The sequence below is a fragment of the Pyricularia pennisetigena genome, chromosome 1 (genome assembly GCF_004337985.1).
Source record: "Pyricularia pennisetigena strain Br36 chromosome 1, whole genome shotgun sequence".
Taxonomy (NCBI): domain Eukaryota; kingdom Fungi; phylum Ascomycota; class Sordariomycetes; order Magnaporthales; family Pyriculariaceae; genus Pyricularia; species Pyricularia pennisetigena.
In genome coordinates this window covers 2,125,331-2,141,537 of record NC_043740.1, presented here as the reverse complement: position 1 = coordinate 2,141,537, position 16,207 = coordinate 2,125,331, and the positions used below count along the sequence as shown (strand labels likewise).

The following is a 16,207-nucleotide window of genomic DNA, read 5'->3' as shown; positions in this document are numbered from 1 at the left end:
CATTTGCGTGCACTGTATCTTTTAGACTAGGTCTAGGAGCTTCTTTACTGCGGTATTACTGGTATGGTCAGTCGTAGGTAGATAGATGCTTCCGGGTGAGCACAAAAGGTCTCCACACCATATTATTTTCTTCTCGTGCAGCATGGTTTGCAGAGTAATGAAGATCATGATTGGAAAATATAATCCGTCAGACGCTAATTTGATTGAAATGTGTTTTGAATTTTCCCCGGGCAAAGATTACATAGGAGCGACGAATGTATGGGCTGGCGCGGTGGCTTTTTAGCGCGTGTGATGGTTGATGGTCCCATAACCAGACAGGCACTCATGAACAGGGTGTTCGGTCGGTTCGGCGCAGCCCCCCTGTCTGGGGGCTCTTCGGTTGAACCCCTCAATCGCCGGGCCCACTGAGTTGGCCCTGCAGATTCTGCCAGGCATGCCCGGAACCTGAGACGATCTTAACAGCTTAGTTAACCAATCATGTCGCTAGGGTACCTGACATGTTCTCTATGACCAAGTTTAAAAGTGGTAAGGGGCTAGGTAAAAGGGGCTTCGAACGCAGGCCCTTTTTTTTTTTTTTTTTCCTGTGATCCGCCAAATCATTTTATCGGATAGTGTGGCTCGTGTAAGTGGGCGCATGTGTACGTACGTGTTTCTGATACCTCCTTTTCCATTCATTACACAGAAAAAAATGATATCAGTCGAGTTAAGTAAGCATCACCAGGCAAGAAGCAGCATTGGTCCATCCATGCACCAGGCCCACGCAAAAACCAACAGCCATTCGCACACACACACACACACACAAAAAAAAAAAAAAGAAGGATTTTAATCGCCACCATGAAGGAGGGGTGGGGGCTGGGCTAGGCCCCCTGAAAGTGATTTCGAAGTTACGCTGCATCTTGCCGACATATCTTGCTTCTGCTGCTTCGGCAGGTTTCCTTTGGCGCGCGCCGTTTGTCAGATGATGGATGGAAACCATAGCTCCGGCCCAATCGAATGTGATGGGAATACCTATAGTAAAGTACCTAACCCAGGTACTGCGGTAGGCTTTAGCCCACACCCCATACCTCGTGCAGTAGAAACATCCAGTCTTGTCAGTGATTACAGCACAAGAGAGACAGATAAACAAAGTACCCCAAACAGCCAAGCAAGCAAGCAACCCTCTTGTTATTGCCAAGTGATAATAATACCTAGCAGCGCAACTAGGGTTAAGCGACCGAGGATTGTGCCTGGAACAATAAATTGACGTCCCAGGATTCCAGCAGCGGATTGATGAGACGGGGGCTGGTCGACAAGGGCCCGTTTCTTGGTCCGGAGCATGCTAAGCATATCCACCAGTCCACGGGGCTCGACTATGCAGCCATTGAGAGGGTGTGGTCCTTATGTGATTTGGCAAACATCAAAAGGGCCGCGAGGTTCCCCTCGACTATCGACGGCTTTCCCTAGCTCTTCTTCCCTCCTCACCCTCGTCTTCTCTTGTGGTATCTTTCCTTCAAACGGCGTCATTTTCAGGCCCATTTACATTCTTTCGAGATTATATCTCAAACACCGTTCATTTTCTTCAAACTTGTGAACATATCCTTGCAATTCGCCTCAGTCGCCTCCCGCAGCTTAGTTCACTACCGTACCTATCTACATTCAACAAGCCGAGCAGCTGTGTCTGCCCAGCCAACCCTTTTTTTGTCTATTTTCTTGCGTGGAATCGATTTTCACTTTCTTTCTTCATCTCACCCTCTGCCTTGAACTCGACGTGCGAATTCATTCCTTTGGACGAGAGATCTGCAAGAGTAAACCGGATACAGGGAATCCTCCAACCACCACTCTTATAACATCGACATATCTCGGTGTTTTTCCCATTACCGTCATTACCACCAACCAGACAACAGACTATCCGTCAAGATGAAGTCTGTTACTGTCATGGGAGTATTCGCGGCCGTCGCCGCCGCATACTCGCACCACCAGCCGAGGCACCCGCACCTCGACTTCCGCAACTTCAAACGCCAGAACACCACTGCCCCCACCAGTATCGCCGGTGAGGGTCGCAAGGGCGCTGCTCCCAAGGTCCCCGCGACCCCGGTCGCCAGCTCGGCCGCCAGCTCCGCTGCTGCTTCTGGCACTGGCGGTGTTCAGTTGACCACCCTCACTGTCAAGGAGACCGCCGTCCGCACCATCATCTCGTGCGCACCCACTGTTACCAACTGCCCTGCTGCCAACCAGACTGCTGCCATCTCGGCCCTGCCGCCTGGCGCTGTATCGACCGTTGTTGTGACCGACTCTGTCATCTCCACCACTGTCGTCTGCCCCGTGACCGAGGCCAGCCAGGTTTCCAAGAGCGTTGCCGAGAAGATGAAGGAGAGCGCCACTTCTGCCGCCGTCGCCACCTCGGCCGCCGCCCAGCCTAACGGCAAGGGCAAGGGCAAAGGTAAGCCTTCATCTGCCGCTCCCGCTGCCACTCCTGCTGCCGGCAAGAACGGCACTGCCCCTGTCGCCACTCCTGCTGTGGGCAAGAACGGTACCGCGCCCGCTACTAGCGCCGCTGCCTCCGCTCGCCAGTCGTCGGCCGCTCTCCCCGTTTCCGCCTCCGCCTCGGGCAACGCTACCCGTCCCTTTGCCAACTCGACAGCGCCCGCTGCCACTGCCCCTGGCGCTCAGTTGACCACGCTCACCGTTAGGCAGACTTCGGTCCGCACCGTGATCTCGTGCGCGCCTACCATCACCAACTGCCCAGCTGCCGGCGAGACCGCCGCCATTTCGGCCCTGCCTCCGGGTGCCGTGTCGACCGCCCTCGTCACTGAGGTCGTTACTATCGGCACCACCATCTGCCCCGTGTCTGAGGTTTCCAAGGCTTCTACTTCCCTGGTTGCTGAGGCGTCCAAGGCCAAGGCCACCAGTGCTGCTCAGACCACTCCTGCCGGCGCCCAGATCACCACCATCACCACTGAGCATGTCGTCACCGTCACTTCAATGCGTGTTGTCACCATCACCCAGTCTGGTGGTCAGGGTGGAGCCGGTGGCAACGTTGTCGTCACCACTATCCCTGAGGTTATCACGAGCGCTTCCAAGGAAGTCCTGACCTCAGCCGTTCTTCCCGTCGCCGGTACCCCCAACAAGGGCGGAAACGGCGGTGGCGACAAGGGTGGTAACAAGGGAGGCAACCAGGGCGGTGAGATGACCACCACCATGACCAACACCATGTTCGGCACCCGCACCGTTGTTGTTCAGAAGCCCAAGCAGACTGCTCCCGCTGCTGGTGGATCTTCCAACGGCGGCTCTGGCTCCAACAACGGAGGTTCTTCCAGTGGAGGCTCTGGCTCCAACAACGGTGGCTCTTCCAGCGGCGGCAACCCTGGCTCCGGCATGGGTGGTGGAAGCCAATGCGACTGCGTCCCCGTCACCGTCACCGCTGCCGCTGTCACCGTCACCGTGACTGCTCCGGCCGCTGCCGCTACGCCTGCCAACAACGCTGGCCAGGGCTCAAACAAGGGCTCCAGCTCGCCTGCCCCGGTCAACAACGCCGGTCAGGGCTCGAACAAGGGAGGCGCCACGCCTTCTCCGGCTGCTTCGGGCGAGGACGAGTCGTGCGATGCCGACGACTTTGATGACGACGAGGAGGAGGAGGACAAGCCTGCCGCCAACAAGCCTGCCGCCACCACCACCTCGCCGTCGGTTGCCAGCACTGGTGTCCTGCCCAAGGCCACGGGCGCCGCCAAGAACGGCACCTTCACCGCCAAGAGCCCAAAGAAGGTCAAGTCGCCTTCTCAGAACTTCCCCAGGCTCTTCTAAGCAAGACAAACAAATGAGTCTTGCATGGATTGTGTAGCTGGCTTTAGAAATGAAGGGGAGAAGAGTATATACAATTTCTTTGAGTAACGGATTCTGGGGGACGGCAATATTTTTCTCATTGCGAATAGGGATTTGCTTGGGTTACGATCGAATACGGTCGGGGTGCAATTTTGGCTTCTTTGAGGGACAGCTGACAGGGAAGAGAGCTCCGAGGAGAGTCTTTCGACTCTTTTCCTACAAGTCATGTCTTCTTTTGTACAATATCAACCAGTCTTTCGAGTCTGATGGTGCGAGATGAGTCGCGAATATAGAAATATTTTCCCATGGCCATTCTGTTTTCTGCAATTTGTGGTGAGTTTTTTGCTGTGGGATCACTTGTTTGTTTCTGATGAAGGCGAGGACGGAGTCCAAAGACCGGAGTGCATCTGTGCGTACCTTATTTCTGGGTGGATCACGCCCCACAAAGCAAACCTTATGTTGCTGCTTGTTAATCACCAAAAAAAAAAAAAAAAAAAAAAAAAAAAAAAAACTCATTTGCTTTTTTATCTTACAAGTCCTTGTACAACACTTTCGGAAAGAATGGCTGATACTTCGTTTCGATACCTGTGTTCCGTGTTTCTGTCCAAAACAAGCCAAAAAAAAGTCTGTCAAACCCAGTTCTGATATAGCCAGTGTATTTTCCCACCTTTCGTTCTTGACATTTTAAAGACTCGTTCACTCGACCGACCGCCAGAACATGGCGCAGACTGAGCAACTCGCCGGTCAAATGGGCTTCCTGACGGACGCCGCCCACTTGCTGGCCCGCTCAGCCCCAGAAACATCTGCGTACCTGCTGTTACAACGAAACGCTGTGCTTTTGAGCCACGACGTGATACTGTCCGACGCTCAAAAGGAGCACGTGTGCGGTGGCTGCGGTCACATAATGATCCCTGGACATGGTGACTTTCTGAGAATCGACGCTGAGAAGGCCGTGCTGCGACGCAGGAGAGGCAGTAGACTGAACCCAGGCCAGCAGCAGAAAGAGCTGAAGCAGGGACGTAAGGAGCGTCAGGCGGGCCCAGCCAAAGTTTACACATGCGGCATGTGTCATAGGTACACCAAGCTCGGGCTCTCAACGCCGGAACCCATCAGGCGGCGAAGGAAGCGACCGACAGTCGAGGTCCAGGGGCAGTCGCCTGCGGCGGCTAAGGCGGGCGTGGATAAGACGAGAGAGCAAACACCGATTGTCGCGCCCTCTGCCAATGCGAGCAGCAAAAAGCGCGCAAAGAACCGAAAGGCGGGCCTGCAGGCACTGCTGAGCCAAAAGCAGAACGAAACGGCGAACAAGTCAGGTCTTAGTCTTGCTGATTTCCTAAGCAAGTGATAGAGAAACACTGGCAACCGTCCTGGTAATTTTTCATCCATGATGGCCCGACCTCAAAACATCTGAGCCGGAACATCGTCGCCTGCTCCATCGCCGTGGTGGTATTGGAGTGAGGTGCGCCTCGCTCCTTCATGTGTTTGATGCTCTGGTAAAATGCCGCTAGCCTGGCCAATTGAATGCTTCGCCAGGCTAGGCACGAGACCTATTCATATGGAGTTGTGTGAAGGCCGAATGAAAGCCTAGATAGACGGCTAAGATACTTGGCTACTTATGAGTTTCAGACAGACCGCCTAGCTAGCAAGAGAGCTAAACGAGGCCGTGTCTGCCTCGGAGGGAGGAATGCGAGGAATTGGTGAGCCTTGAATTGTATCACCCGGTCGCATTGTTGGATTGGGAAGGTTGATTCTCATAAGACTCCAATACTTTGCTTCCGTTGAGAATTGGATTCAGACAGTGCAGAACAGTTGGACCAGACCGCTGAGGATGCGCTGTAACTGATTGGTTCGTCAGTTCTTGCGGGAGACCCACCCCATCTAAGCATATCTACTGTACCATACATAGTACATATAGTATTCCGTAGCAACGGCATCAAATGAGCAGGCTGCCCCACCTCCATCTTGTTCAAGTCGCTCTTTGTCTGCGCTACTTGCTCGTCGAATGCTGACATTTTACCCGGTACCTAGGTAGCTAGGCTTATCGATGGGCTCACGAATCTCACTCTTCGAGTACGCCATGATTATGGTTTTTGTCGAGTCAGGGTTCTCTATAAGTGCCCTCATTTGGTCCCCAGCTCAATTCTAAAAGTAGACAATCAGTGACGTAGGCTCATCGTCTTCCCCGCCACGCAGCGCCACAGCTTAGGCACTGTACCTTACCGTACAGAAAGAAACTTAGGTCCGTTGCGCTGCGCAAAAAGTTCGCCCACCTTTAGCCTTTGCCTTAGGCCAAGCCCACCACCACCCAACCAACGCGCTGCCGCGGCTCTACCTCTTTAGTCTAACCTTGAGTCGCAACCGTACCACAATCCCAAAATCCGCCCCTTAAACCCACTCGGGCTGATCGACAAACTTGTCAGTCGCCTTCCCCGCCGCTGCGCCCCCCTCTCACACACTCTCTCTCCCTCCTTTGAAAGATGGCCGGCACATCATCGCCTGGCACCGAAGGCCCGACCGTCGCACCTCCGCATTTACCATCAGGCTGGATCGCTCAGTGGGACGGACAAAGTCGCAAATACTATTTCGTCGAACTCGCAACTGGCCGCTCGCAGTGGGAGGTTCCGACAAAACCTGCCCTCGTCGGAGGCGGCACGCCAAACAACGCTGTCGATCACCCGTACGGCATACCCGGCAGCGAAGGGAAGGGGCGCATCATCACCCACCCGGACGGCAGTCAAACAATACAGCACCCGGACGGTCGCATGGAACCTATCCTCCCACCGGGAATGGGTGGACCTGCTGACGGACAACGCGGATTATCTGACGGTGCAAGGGGAATGGACGGACCGGCTGGAGACAGGGGCTTGGGGGTATGTCGCTTTGCCAGCGTGATACGAGACCGCCTTTTATTATGACTGTTCTATTGCTAACCGTTGCGAATGCCAAAAAAATAGAGTTTCGCGCAAAGTGCGTTGAGCTCGCTAGCCGGCGGCAAGAAGCAAGATGGTAGTTCTAACCCTCTTGGAGACCTTGCCAGCTCCCTCTTGGGCGGCAATAAACACAGCTCCGGTGGAGGTGGGGGTGGAGGTGGAGGAGGCAAGATAGTGAGCCAGTTGGCTTCCAGTATCTTCTCGTCTGGGAAGGAAAAACCATCCCAGCCGACTAATTATCACGGCGGCCAGACCCAGGGTCAACTTCAGGGCGGTGGTCACGCGGGCGGCCTAGCAGGACAGGTTATGGGAGGAGTGGCTCACATGTTTGGCGGCTCCTCGAACAGTTCGGTATGTGAACCCGCAACATGTGATTTTGAAAGGATTTCAGAGGTTGATTCGTTCTTTGCCGTGTATCTAGGGCCACAACAACTTTGGTTACTCCAACCCTGGCCACAGCGGTCCTTACAATGGCCCAGAACCACCGATTTCTTATATGCCGCCCTCTAAGCCCGGCAGCGGCCCCCTCTCACCTACTACTCAGTCACAAAACAGCCATGCGCCCTCATACGGTGGTGGTGGCGCCCCTACACAGCATCAGTACGGAAGCCAACCACAACAGCACCACCAACCACAGCAACATCACCAGCCGCAACAACCGCCGCACTACCCCCCTCCTCCAAACCAGTCATATGGACAACCGTCATATGGCGGAAACCCACGCTATTGACCACAAGTGGTGCGCAATCGCTTGAATTATAGCTCTTAATAGTATGCGCCCATCATATATTTTTTTTCGTGTGGGAGTTGCTAGGACTGGCTGGGGAAGCAGGATTCTTTCTGTTTAAACTCAAACCATCATTATGCGCAACGTTTTCTTTTCCTTCTCATTCTTTAAAGCTTTACCGACCGGACAGAAAATTCTTGGTCATGCCACGCGAAACATCTGTCTGCAAAGATTTTGCCGTTGCTGGAGGGGTCTTTGGGTGGTTGAAGATGCCCGGAGTTTTGCTATCAGCTCCAGAATATGGGTGTTGATCCTTTGTTGCCGCTGATATTCGGCTCAAAATGACCTCAGATCCTAGACTAGACTCCTTCGATCTCGCCCTGGCCCTGTGAGTTGCCTTGCTGATCCTCTCCGTTTCGTTCATTGCCAGGTGGTAGGCACCCATCGGGCGAGTGCATGAAGAGACCCAATTTCATGACACGGCAAAAGGAAGCGTCCAGAATTCATCATCAGGTCTCACGATTCATTCTTTTCCATGCCCGGCCACATACCTATCTTTGAATTCGAATATCTGCCAGGTTAATCTGGCGGTCATCCTGGTGAGTGGAATAGTGGGAGAATAGGCCAGATATTTCCCGTGCAGGTATGTGTGTAGGTATATCGGTTGACAAAGGAAACAGATACGCTCATAGTCGAGTCGTTTTTAACAGGATATTATGCCTATACTTTTACCCAAGTAGCATTAGTTTTTAGTTTTTATATCTGACGAAGATAGATGAACAAAGCGCAGATCGTGACTTTTAGGGTTTCCTTGTTTATCGTCCATTGTCCAGTAGCTGGCATCATTGCTTCTTCTTCTCAGTAGTAGCTTTATCTGAAGCAAATTCGCGAAATCCTGCCGCCATCCTGCGAGCAAACAACGAAAAGACGGTCGCTACAACCAATATGTAAAGAACAGTCGGGATGAGGGAGCGTGGTAGAACGTTGAAGACATAGGGATCCAAAATAATGTCGACATGCACCGGCTCAACTTTTTCCATTAGATCCGCGTCGTCGGTGAAGTAATCGGCTGCGGCTAGTATTTCGAGCAACAGCACTGAGGCTTCGTGCTCTCCCTGCCGCTCAGTAGCTTTGCGACTGGACTGCTCAGGTCTCTCTCCTTCGTGAGTGGACCTTTTCTCTAGCCTAGCGGTTGAATACTCTGATAGTGCTGAGATCAGCTCAGGAGTATCCCAAACCACTGGGACCTCATGCGTCTTTAGAGTGAAGGATGTTGGTTGCTATAATAGGTTTTATTTCAATATTGATTTTCACATGTAACATGCAGAAGAGGGGGATTATACGCACGGTTGCCATCCAGCATACGCGAACCTCGTAACGCTGCCCGGGCTTCAAGTTGTCGAGCAAAAGCCATGTCGTCTTTCCCTTACGGAGACCTTGATCGTCCTTCCCAGGGAATTCTGCCTCCAGGTAAGTCCGGATCGACCGAGTCTCGGCGCTGTGCGGGCTCAACACGTCGAGACCAAGATCTGCGATGGTCGGGCTCTGATGGGGGACGTTGATGGTCTCGGGACCAAGGAATATTGTCTTTTCGACATTGGCAGCTACGTGGGGTGCAAATGCGCACATGCTCAGCAGCACCCCGATAAGTCCAGAATAGTTGAGCATTATGGACGCTGGGCACTGAAGCAACCGTCTCTTGAGTAGGTCTCTGCCAGTATCGTAAGCAGTGAGATCCTGGCCCACCAAACTGACAGGGTATGACTTGGTTGTGTGAATATAAGTAAAGATGCTCTATGAGTTATAATGACCGTTTTGAGCGAACAGCTTTCTCTGTGGCTGAAGCTCCTCATGCAATGCGCCTTGGTTTAGCTATTTGCTTCGCGCCACCGCTCGAGCTTTACCAGCCACGAAAGCCTTTGCGGTCATAGTGGTTTCCCATAGTAGGTAAGCCAGACCCACCCCCAGACAATCACATGTCTCTGACTCTGTCATTGGAATCCCCCGGGTTCCGCGAATGCGTGGACCTCCCCCCGGCGGGACCAAGAAAGCGCGACCAGTTGCGACTGACCAATTTCTGGACCGAGGGAATTGAACGGTCGTAACGGCTTTCGTTTGTACCTTAATGTATGGAGCTCCATTGCCTGCCTGACTTGCCAACCCATTTACTGCTGCTTTGCTGCTTGTCGCTATTTTACTACTTGTGGCCCGGGCTCAGAACAGTGCGTGCCGTCAGCAAAATTAAACACAGAAACGCACTTCCTACCTTTTGTTTGGACTTGGTTCCAAATCGGATGAATTGCATCCTGTACACAATACAGTAGCTGCCGCTATGGGCCCTTACTAACTGCTACACTAGTCTAATCGGCTCGCCTAACCCCAGACGACCGGGACAAGGCGACTCTCGGCTTAAAGCCTCCTTTTTACCATTTTCCACCGCCATCCCGTCTAACTTTGTCTCATTGTCTTGTCCATCTCGAAAACACAAGACGCCGGCTGATGATACGGCCGTCCCCGCCGATCTTGACTTGACTCGCCGATCCAGATCACAACCGCGCTTGGAATCTATTGCACGCTAGACTCCAGACATCTCGTCTACCGCGTACTCCGACGACAGCGGATCCGGCCGGAATAAATCACAATGGCAGCGCAGTCCAAGCCGCTGCGGCCAGGACCGGCGGCAGCCTCGGCGCTGACGACGGCCCGCGCCGTGGTAGCCCAGCTCACCCAACACTACCTCGCCCACCGGACCCAGGTCTCGCGCGCCGTGTACCTCACCCTGATAGTCGCCCTCATACATCGCGTTCGCGCCGCCGTCGCTGAGCAAAAGGCCGCCTCGCAGCGCGAGCGGGCCGCGCGGGCCGAGCAGGGCGGCACGTCCAAGGCACTAGGGGCAGCGGGCGGCGCCGACGACGATGACGACGATGCCGCAGTGGTCACTTCGAGCAGCGGAGGCAAGGGCAAGAAGAAGCGGAAGAAGGTGGAGCTGAACCGCGAGTTCTTCCGCTCCCTGCTCAAGCTGATCCGGATATGCGTTCCTGGGTGGAGGAGCAAGGAGACGAGGCTGCTCATCAGCCACAGCTTCTTCCTGGTGGTGCGCACGTTGATCAGTCTCAAGGTTGCCGCCATGGATGGTGCAATCGTGAAGAGTCTCGTCAAGGGCAACGGCAAGGAGTTCCTCAAGCGCATTGTCTGGTGGATGCTGATTGCGGTCCCAGCAACTTTCACCAACTCAATGGTGAGTATTATTCTGGTTTCGCTCAGTCTTTCTGGCCTTGCTCCAATGCTAACAGCATGGCCTGATCTCTCCCCGTATATAGCTGTCTTATCACCAAGCCGAGCTGTCGCTGAAGTACCGCACAAGGTTAACGCAACACATACATGACAAATATCTTTCAAAACTCACATTCTACGGCATCTCGGCGCTGGACGACAGGATAAAGAACCCTGATCAGCTCATTGCTGTAGACGTTGCCAAATTCTCAAACAGCTTAGCGGAGGTTTACAGCAACCTCGCCAAGCCAATGCTGGATATGGTAAGTAACAATGGCCATATGAGAGGGTTGAGGGTCAACTATGGCGAGGTAGCAGCAGAACTGACTCCTACTTGCAGACCATTTATACACACTCTTTATCAAAAAGCGTTGGAGGCGAGGGCGTCGTGTTCATGTCATTACTTGTGCAACTATCGGCCAACGTTATGCGAGCATTGACACCGCCTTTCGGCAAATATGTTGCGGACGAGGCCAGGCTAGAAGGTGAATTCCGCTTTCAACATTCTCGTCTCATAGATCACGCCGAGGAGGTGGCACTCTACCATGGCCATGAGGCCGAGAAGAACACTCTCGACAAGGGCTACTTTACTCTCATCAAGCACGTCAACTACATTCTCCGCCGGCGCTTCTACCACGGATTCATGGAAGACTTTGTCATCAAGTACTTTTGGGGCGCCCTGGGCCTGCTACTTTGCTCGGTCCCGGTGTTCGTCAAGCTTCCGGGACACATCTCCATGAACATGGGCGACAGAACCGAAAGCTTTGTAACAAACAGGCGCATGCTTCTGTCCGCGTCCGATGCATTCGGACGTATCATGTTCTCATACCGTGAGATCATGGAGTTGGCCGGTTATACGTCACGTGTAGCATCGCTGCTCGATGTCATGGACGACATCCAGGCCGGTCATTTCGAGAAGAAACTGGTATCTGCCACAGGTATCGAAGACAACGCCGCTGTGCTCAAGGGTCGTGGTAAAGTTGTGGAGAGTGAAGACATCGAGTTCATTGATGTGTAAGTGCATGACTGCCAGTCTGCTGGCCCAAGTGGTATCCGTCCACGCGACTAACAATATCTCGTCTCGATAGGCCAATTATCTCCCCCAACGGTGACGTGCTCGTCAAGGCCCTTTCCTTTTCGCTCAAGCAAGGTGACCACCTGCTCGTGGTCGGTCCGAATGGGTGCGGAAAGTCATCCCTATTCCGCATCCTGGGTGGTCTCTGGCCCGTCTACGGCGGCACTGTGTACAAGCCACCTTTCACTTCGATTTTCTACATCCCGCAGAGGCCTTACCTCTCCCGTGGCTCGCTGAGGCAGCAGATCACATACCCTGACGGTCTGCGGACGGTGAGGGCCAAGGGAGTCTCGGACGCGGATCTGCTCGAGGTCCTCAAGATTCTTAACCTGGAGCACCTCGTCGACCTGTACCCCGAGGGCTGGGACGCCGAGGCCGAGTGGCGCGACGTGCTCAGTGGCGGCTTGCAGCAGCGCGTGGCCATGGCGCGCCTCTTCTACCATCGGCCACGGTACGCCATCTTGGACGAGTGCACATCGAGCGTCACGCTCGAGACGGAAAAGGTCATGTACGATAACGCCAAGGCCCTGGGCGTCACACTCATGACGGTCAGCCACCGGAGGAGCCTGTGGAAGTACCACAGCCGCATTCTGCAGTTTGACGGCCAGGGCAACTACATCTTCACCAAGCTGGACGCCGAGACGAGGCTGAAGCTGGAGGACGAGAGGGATGACTTGGAGGCCAAGCTGAGGCAGGTGCCTGAGATTGAAAGGAGGATTGCCGAGTTGACTGCTGATTGAGAGGGGCTGATTGGTTGCTGGATGGGTTAGTTGTGCTATTTTGTCGCCCAAATTGGCGTGGCAAAGGGGGTTGTGTTAACAAGGTCGCATTTATATGGGGTCTTTCTTTTTTTTTTTTTTTTTTTTTTTTTTTTTTTTTTTTTTTTTGACATGTATACCGTGGTGGATAGCAGGTGTAAATCAATAACTTTTTTTTTTCTCCCTCTGAGGTTGAACATTGGTATCCCAAACTTGACCTTGCATCCTTTTTTAGGATGTTTTACGCTGCATTGAGTTTGACATTCAAGACCGCAACATATGTGATAATGTCTGGCCGGTGGTTCTGAGGACTACCATCTTATTGGGAGTATGCTGAAAATATATATATATATATATATATATATATGTGTGTGTGTGTGTGTGTGTGTATGTGTTTTTACATGATCTATACAAAGAGTGGTATTTTTCTTCCCCCCCCTCCAAAGTCTATTCCCACAAAAACATGCTTCGCAAAGTACTTATTATACATTGGCCCCCGAGCACAACTCAGGTGCTAGGCAGGTAGTGATAGGGGTTGGTTTTGCGGCTCCAGTAGTCAACCACGGGCCTGACAAGCCGCGTCTCTTTATCTTCGGCTCTTGGTAGTGATTTGTTAACAATGCCTGTGCAGTACTGCACCAGCTCCTCGATCGGTACCCTGCGCCAAGTTCCGTATGCGTCCAACAGAAGTTTTTCGAAGTTCGGTGGAAGTAATCTGGCCATCGTCGCCTTGATCTCGTACGAGAGGTAGAGGCTGGCTTTCATGGCAATATTGGCTTCGACATTCAGACGTTTGATATCCTCCCAAGACCATTTGCCGCGCTGGAGAGCCGCCTCGTAAAAGGGGGCGTTTATTTTTTTATGTCCTTGGGCGGCAGCCGCCCATTCCCAGTTATAATGTCTGTAGGCCAGCTTGACGCACGAGTCGATACTAACCGAAGCCAGAGAAAGATACATGGCGTCTTTCAACTCGGATGGGACGAATGGCATCTGGCTAAACGTGTCGATACACTCGGCAACACCCCAGGTGAGTATGTCGATTTGCTCGGTCAGGATATGGAGCCGTGCCATGCCCCGATACATCCTCCGCCTATTCAGCAAGCGTTTGTATCTATGAACAGTCATTTTAATGGTACGCTCTTCTGGTGAGAACAGGAAGCGCTGGCGCCACCATGCTTTAAGTTTGGGCGCCAAGGAAATGTCTCGTTGTCTTGTAGCGTCGTGGATTCGTTGCACTGCCTGCTTGATTTTTAATTCCACATTCTTCAAATCGCGATCCAACTGACACAAATACACAGAAATCTCTTTGATCCGCAGCGCGATTACGATGGTTGACAGGCCCGGAAAGAGCCCATCTACTTCGCTTGTACGGCGGGGATAATCGGCCGACAACAATAGTGCTGTTTTGACGTAAACGTCATGACGATGTTGGAGTGCATCCTTGTCCTCCCAGTCAGCCGGAAGCTTGGCCCAGTTAAACTTGTCTGTCGCCATAGGCATGTGCAAGCGGGCTGCATATATGGCGAACACACGTCGGAGCTGCGTGACGAGAATTTTAGAACGCGCCGAGCCGTCCTCCTCCAAGAGAAGTGACGTCAAATCCCGTGAGTTGGCACATAGGCCACGTACCAGCAGGCTTGCCGCGTCATGGTCCAATCTGCTCCCTATCAGGGCGAGAAGATCAATGAAGGTACTCGTCTGAACAGCGTGCCCTCGCTTCAGGCTGATGCTGAGTATTTGCGCAGCATGTTGGGCTTGGCCAAAGTAAATGAGTCCCTTCAGAAGCGCCTCCATCTCGTTTGCTTCCAGCCAGCTGCGAGTGACCAACCATCCCCCACGCAAGGCCACATTTTTTTGCTGGGCCCATGAAAGAAATGTCTTATCGTCGTCCCCAATCTCGGACAACTGCACACGTCGGATCCCAACGCCCTTCACGTCGAGGCCTATCATGCGACGAACCCAGTGATAAAATCCAAGGATGTCATTGCTGGCATAATAATGGTGAAGAATTATAGCAATGGTTGCCTTTGTGGGCATCATCTTGGTACGCAAAAAGCTTTCCATGACGATACGGGCAAGACGATGCTCACCCACCATCGTGAAGCCTAGCATGAGGGTGTTGAAAGTGTGGACCTCAGGCTCATAGACTTGGGTCAGGAGGTTGAAGCAGATCTTGTACAGCATTGTCGTTGTCAGGGCCGACCCTTCGTTTGTTTTGCGGTATGGTCTACGCTGTGATTTTTCCTGGATAATGGCCCGCTCCCATTGTGCGAAGACCATTCTGGCATGGTCGTTGATTTTCTTGATTCCCTCGGCAGCCGCAACGGGATCGGTCTTGGCACTTTGGTACCTAGGATAGCCTTCTTTTCTGAGCATTTCAAGGGCAGTGCAAGGCCCATCAAGACTCTCTAGTGCGCGGCGAATGGGCTTCAGTTCTCCGCGAAACCTCTCAGTCACAGCCTGCGTCATTAAGGCATCGACGAGTTCATTAATCCTCTCACGGTTCTGCTCCACGTGCACATCCTTCCTGGGACCACGATAAGGACCGTGATGAAGCAGTTCCTCCTGGATGTTGGCGGCATCGAGTTGCTGTATGTCGGTCTCGTGTAATGGCGAACCCCTGGGATCATAGACAACATCCTCAGCCTCTTCACGCCTGCTCTCTGACCCATTCGAAAGTTTGCCGCTCTCTTGAACGGACTTCACATGGGTTTTCTCCTCATCATGTTGAGCCTCAGCTATTTGACCAAGATCAATAGCAGAAGAGTCCAGCCTGTTGGTCGCAAAATAAATGGCACGGATAGAGTTCAAGTGGGCCTCGCGCTGCGGCAGGGTACGTTCGCTGTCTTTCAAGAGTTTCTGGGGGACGCAGATCGCCTCGATAGCGCTGGCCACACCTTCGTTATCGTTGTCCATGGACCATGGACCCTCCGGGTCTTTTCCAGGCTCAGTTATGCATGGCAAGCTCGATGTGATGCGGTAGATACGTCGGTCCAACCAAGCTCTCCTAGGGCCACCTGCTTTCAGCTCCCCTACTGCAGTGCGTGGGACGGTCGTCCCGTTTCTAGGAATGCTCGTGATCTCGTCCATAGTCTCGTCGATTTGCGCCTCCTTCTCGGTTATGTCGAAAAATTCGTCTTCGCCGACTGGTCCACCGCCAAATGATCTTTGGTGTCTGCGCAGTGGCTGTCGAGATATCGTCCATGGCGTGACTATGGGACACCATGATGGCAAGGTGAGGCATGCTCGGCAATGGCCCCTGGCGTTTGCCTGGGCAGTCCGGGACAGGCGTAGCAGCATTTTCGACGCATTTCGACACGGTTTGTCCTCGTAGCGCCAATTGTCACAAACAGGTGGATAGCCTGATGTTGATCGTTCGCCTGCGGTTTTTTCGCTAAGAGGCCAAGCTCACATTGAGCTTGGGCTTGGGCTTTGAGGCAGTACTGTAGAATTGAGATAAGATAGGCGCAGGGGGAAAAGAAAAAATTAAGCAAATTTGGTTCGGCATTAGGGACCCACTGGGATAAATTCACCCCGACATTATCCGCGCGGAAATCGACAGCATCGGGCGATCAAGGCGTGCTAAGTGGGCAACAAGGCAATTGTGGTTAGTGGGGTAGCTTCCAGCGTCAGTTGGAAGCATTGC

The 16,207-nt window shown here is 53.1% G+C and overlaps 6 protein-coding genes across 6 annotated transcripts; 4 read left to right on the top strand and 2 right to left on the bottom strand.

The window, feature by feature from the left end:
• Positions 1-1,896: 1,896 nt before the first annotated feature.
• PpBr36_07202 (uncharacterized protein) lies at positions 1,897-3,780 on the top strand (the record flags this gene model as incomplete). Its single annotated transcript, XM_029894340.1, has 1 exon — positions 1,897-3,780. One exon carries the CDS (start codon positions 1,897-1,899, stop codon positions 3,778-3,780), a length of 1,884 nt encoding a protein of 627 aa, XP_029748407.1.
• Positions 3,781-4,516: 736 nt separating this feature from the next.
• On the top strand, positions 4,517-5,143 carry PpBr36_07201 (uncharacterized protein; the record flags this gene model as incomplete). The annotated part of the gene is made up of 1 exon (XM_029894339.1): positions 4,517-5,143. The coding sequence occupies one exon, from the start codon at positions 4,517-4,519 to the stop codon at positions 5,141-5,143; it is 627 nt and encodes a 208-aa protein (XP_029748403.1).
• Positions 5,144-6,275: 1,132 nt separating this feature from the next.
• On the top strand, positions 6,276-7,458 carry PpBr36_07200 (uncharacterized protein; the record flags this gene model as incomplete). Its single annotated transcript, XM_029894338.1, has 3 exons — positions 6,276-6,668; positions 6,753-7,079; positions 7,150-7,458. 3 exons carry the CDS (start codon positions 6,276-6,278, stop codon positions 7,456-7,458), a joined length of 1,029 nt encoding a protein of 342 aa, XP_029748405.1.
• An 839-nt stretch (positions 7,459-8,297) lies between these two features.
• Positions 8,298-9,123, bottom strand: PpBr36_07199 (uncharacterized protein; the record flags this gene model as incomplete). The annotated part of the gene is made up of 2 exons (XM_029894337.1): positions 8,298-8,735; positions 8,803-9,123. 2 exons carry the CDS (start codon positions 9,121-9,123, stop codon positions 8,298-8,300), a joined length of 759 nt encoding a protein of 252 aa, XP_029748236.1.
• Positions 9,124-10,096: 973 nt separating this feature from the next.
• Positions 10,097-12,543, top strand: PpBr36_07198 (uncharacterized protein; the record flags this gene model as incomplete). Its single annotated transcript, XM_029894336.1, has 4 exons — positions 10,097-10,693; positions 10,776-10,991; positions 11,069-11,742; positions 11,817-12,543. The coding sequence occupies 4 exons, from the start codon at positions 10,097-10,099 to the stop codon at positions 12,541-12,543; spliced, it is 2,214 nt and encodes a 737-aa protein (XP_029748237.1).
• A 525-nt stretch (positions 12,544-13,068) lies between these two features.
• PpBr36_07197 (uncharacterized protein) lies at positions 13,069-15,861 on the bottom strand (the record flags this gene model as incomplete). The annotated part of the gene is made up of 1 exon (XM_029894335.1): positions 13,069-15,861. One exon carries the CDS (start codon positions 15,859-15,861, stop codon positions 13,069-13,071), a length of 2,793 nt encoding a protein of 930 aa, XP_029748244.1.
• Positions 15,862-16,207: the final 346 nt, after the last annotated feature.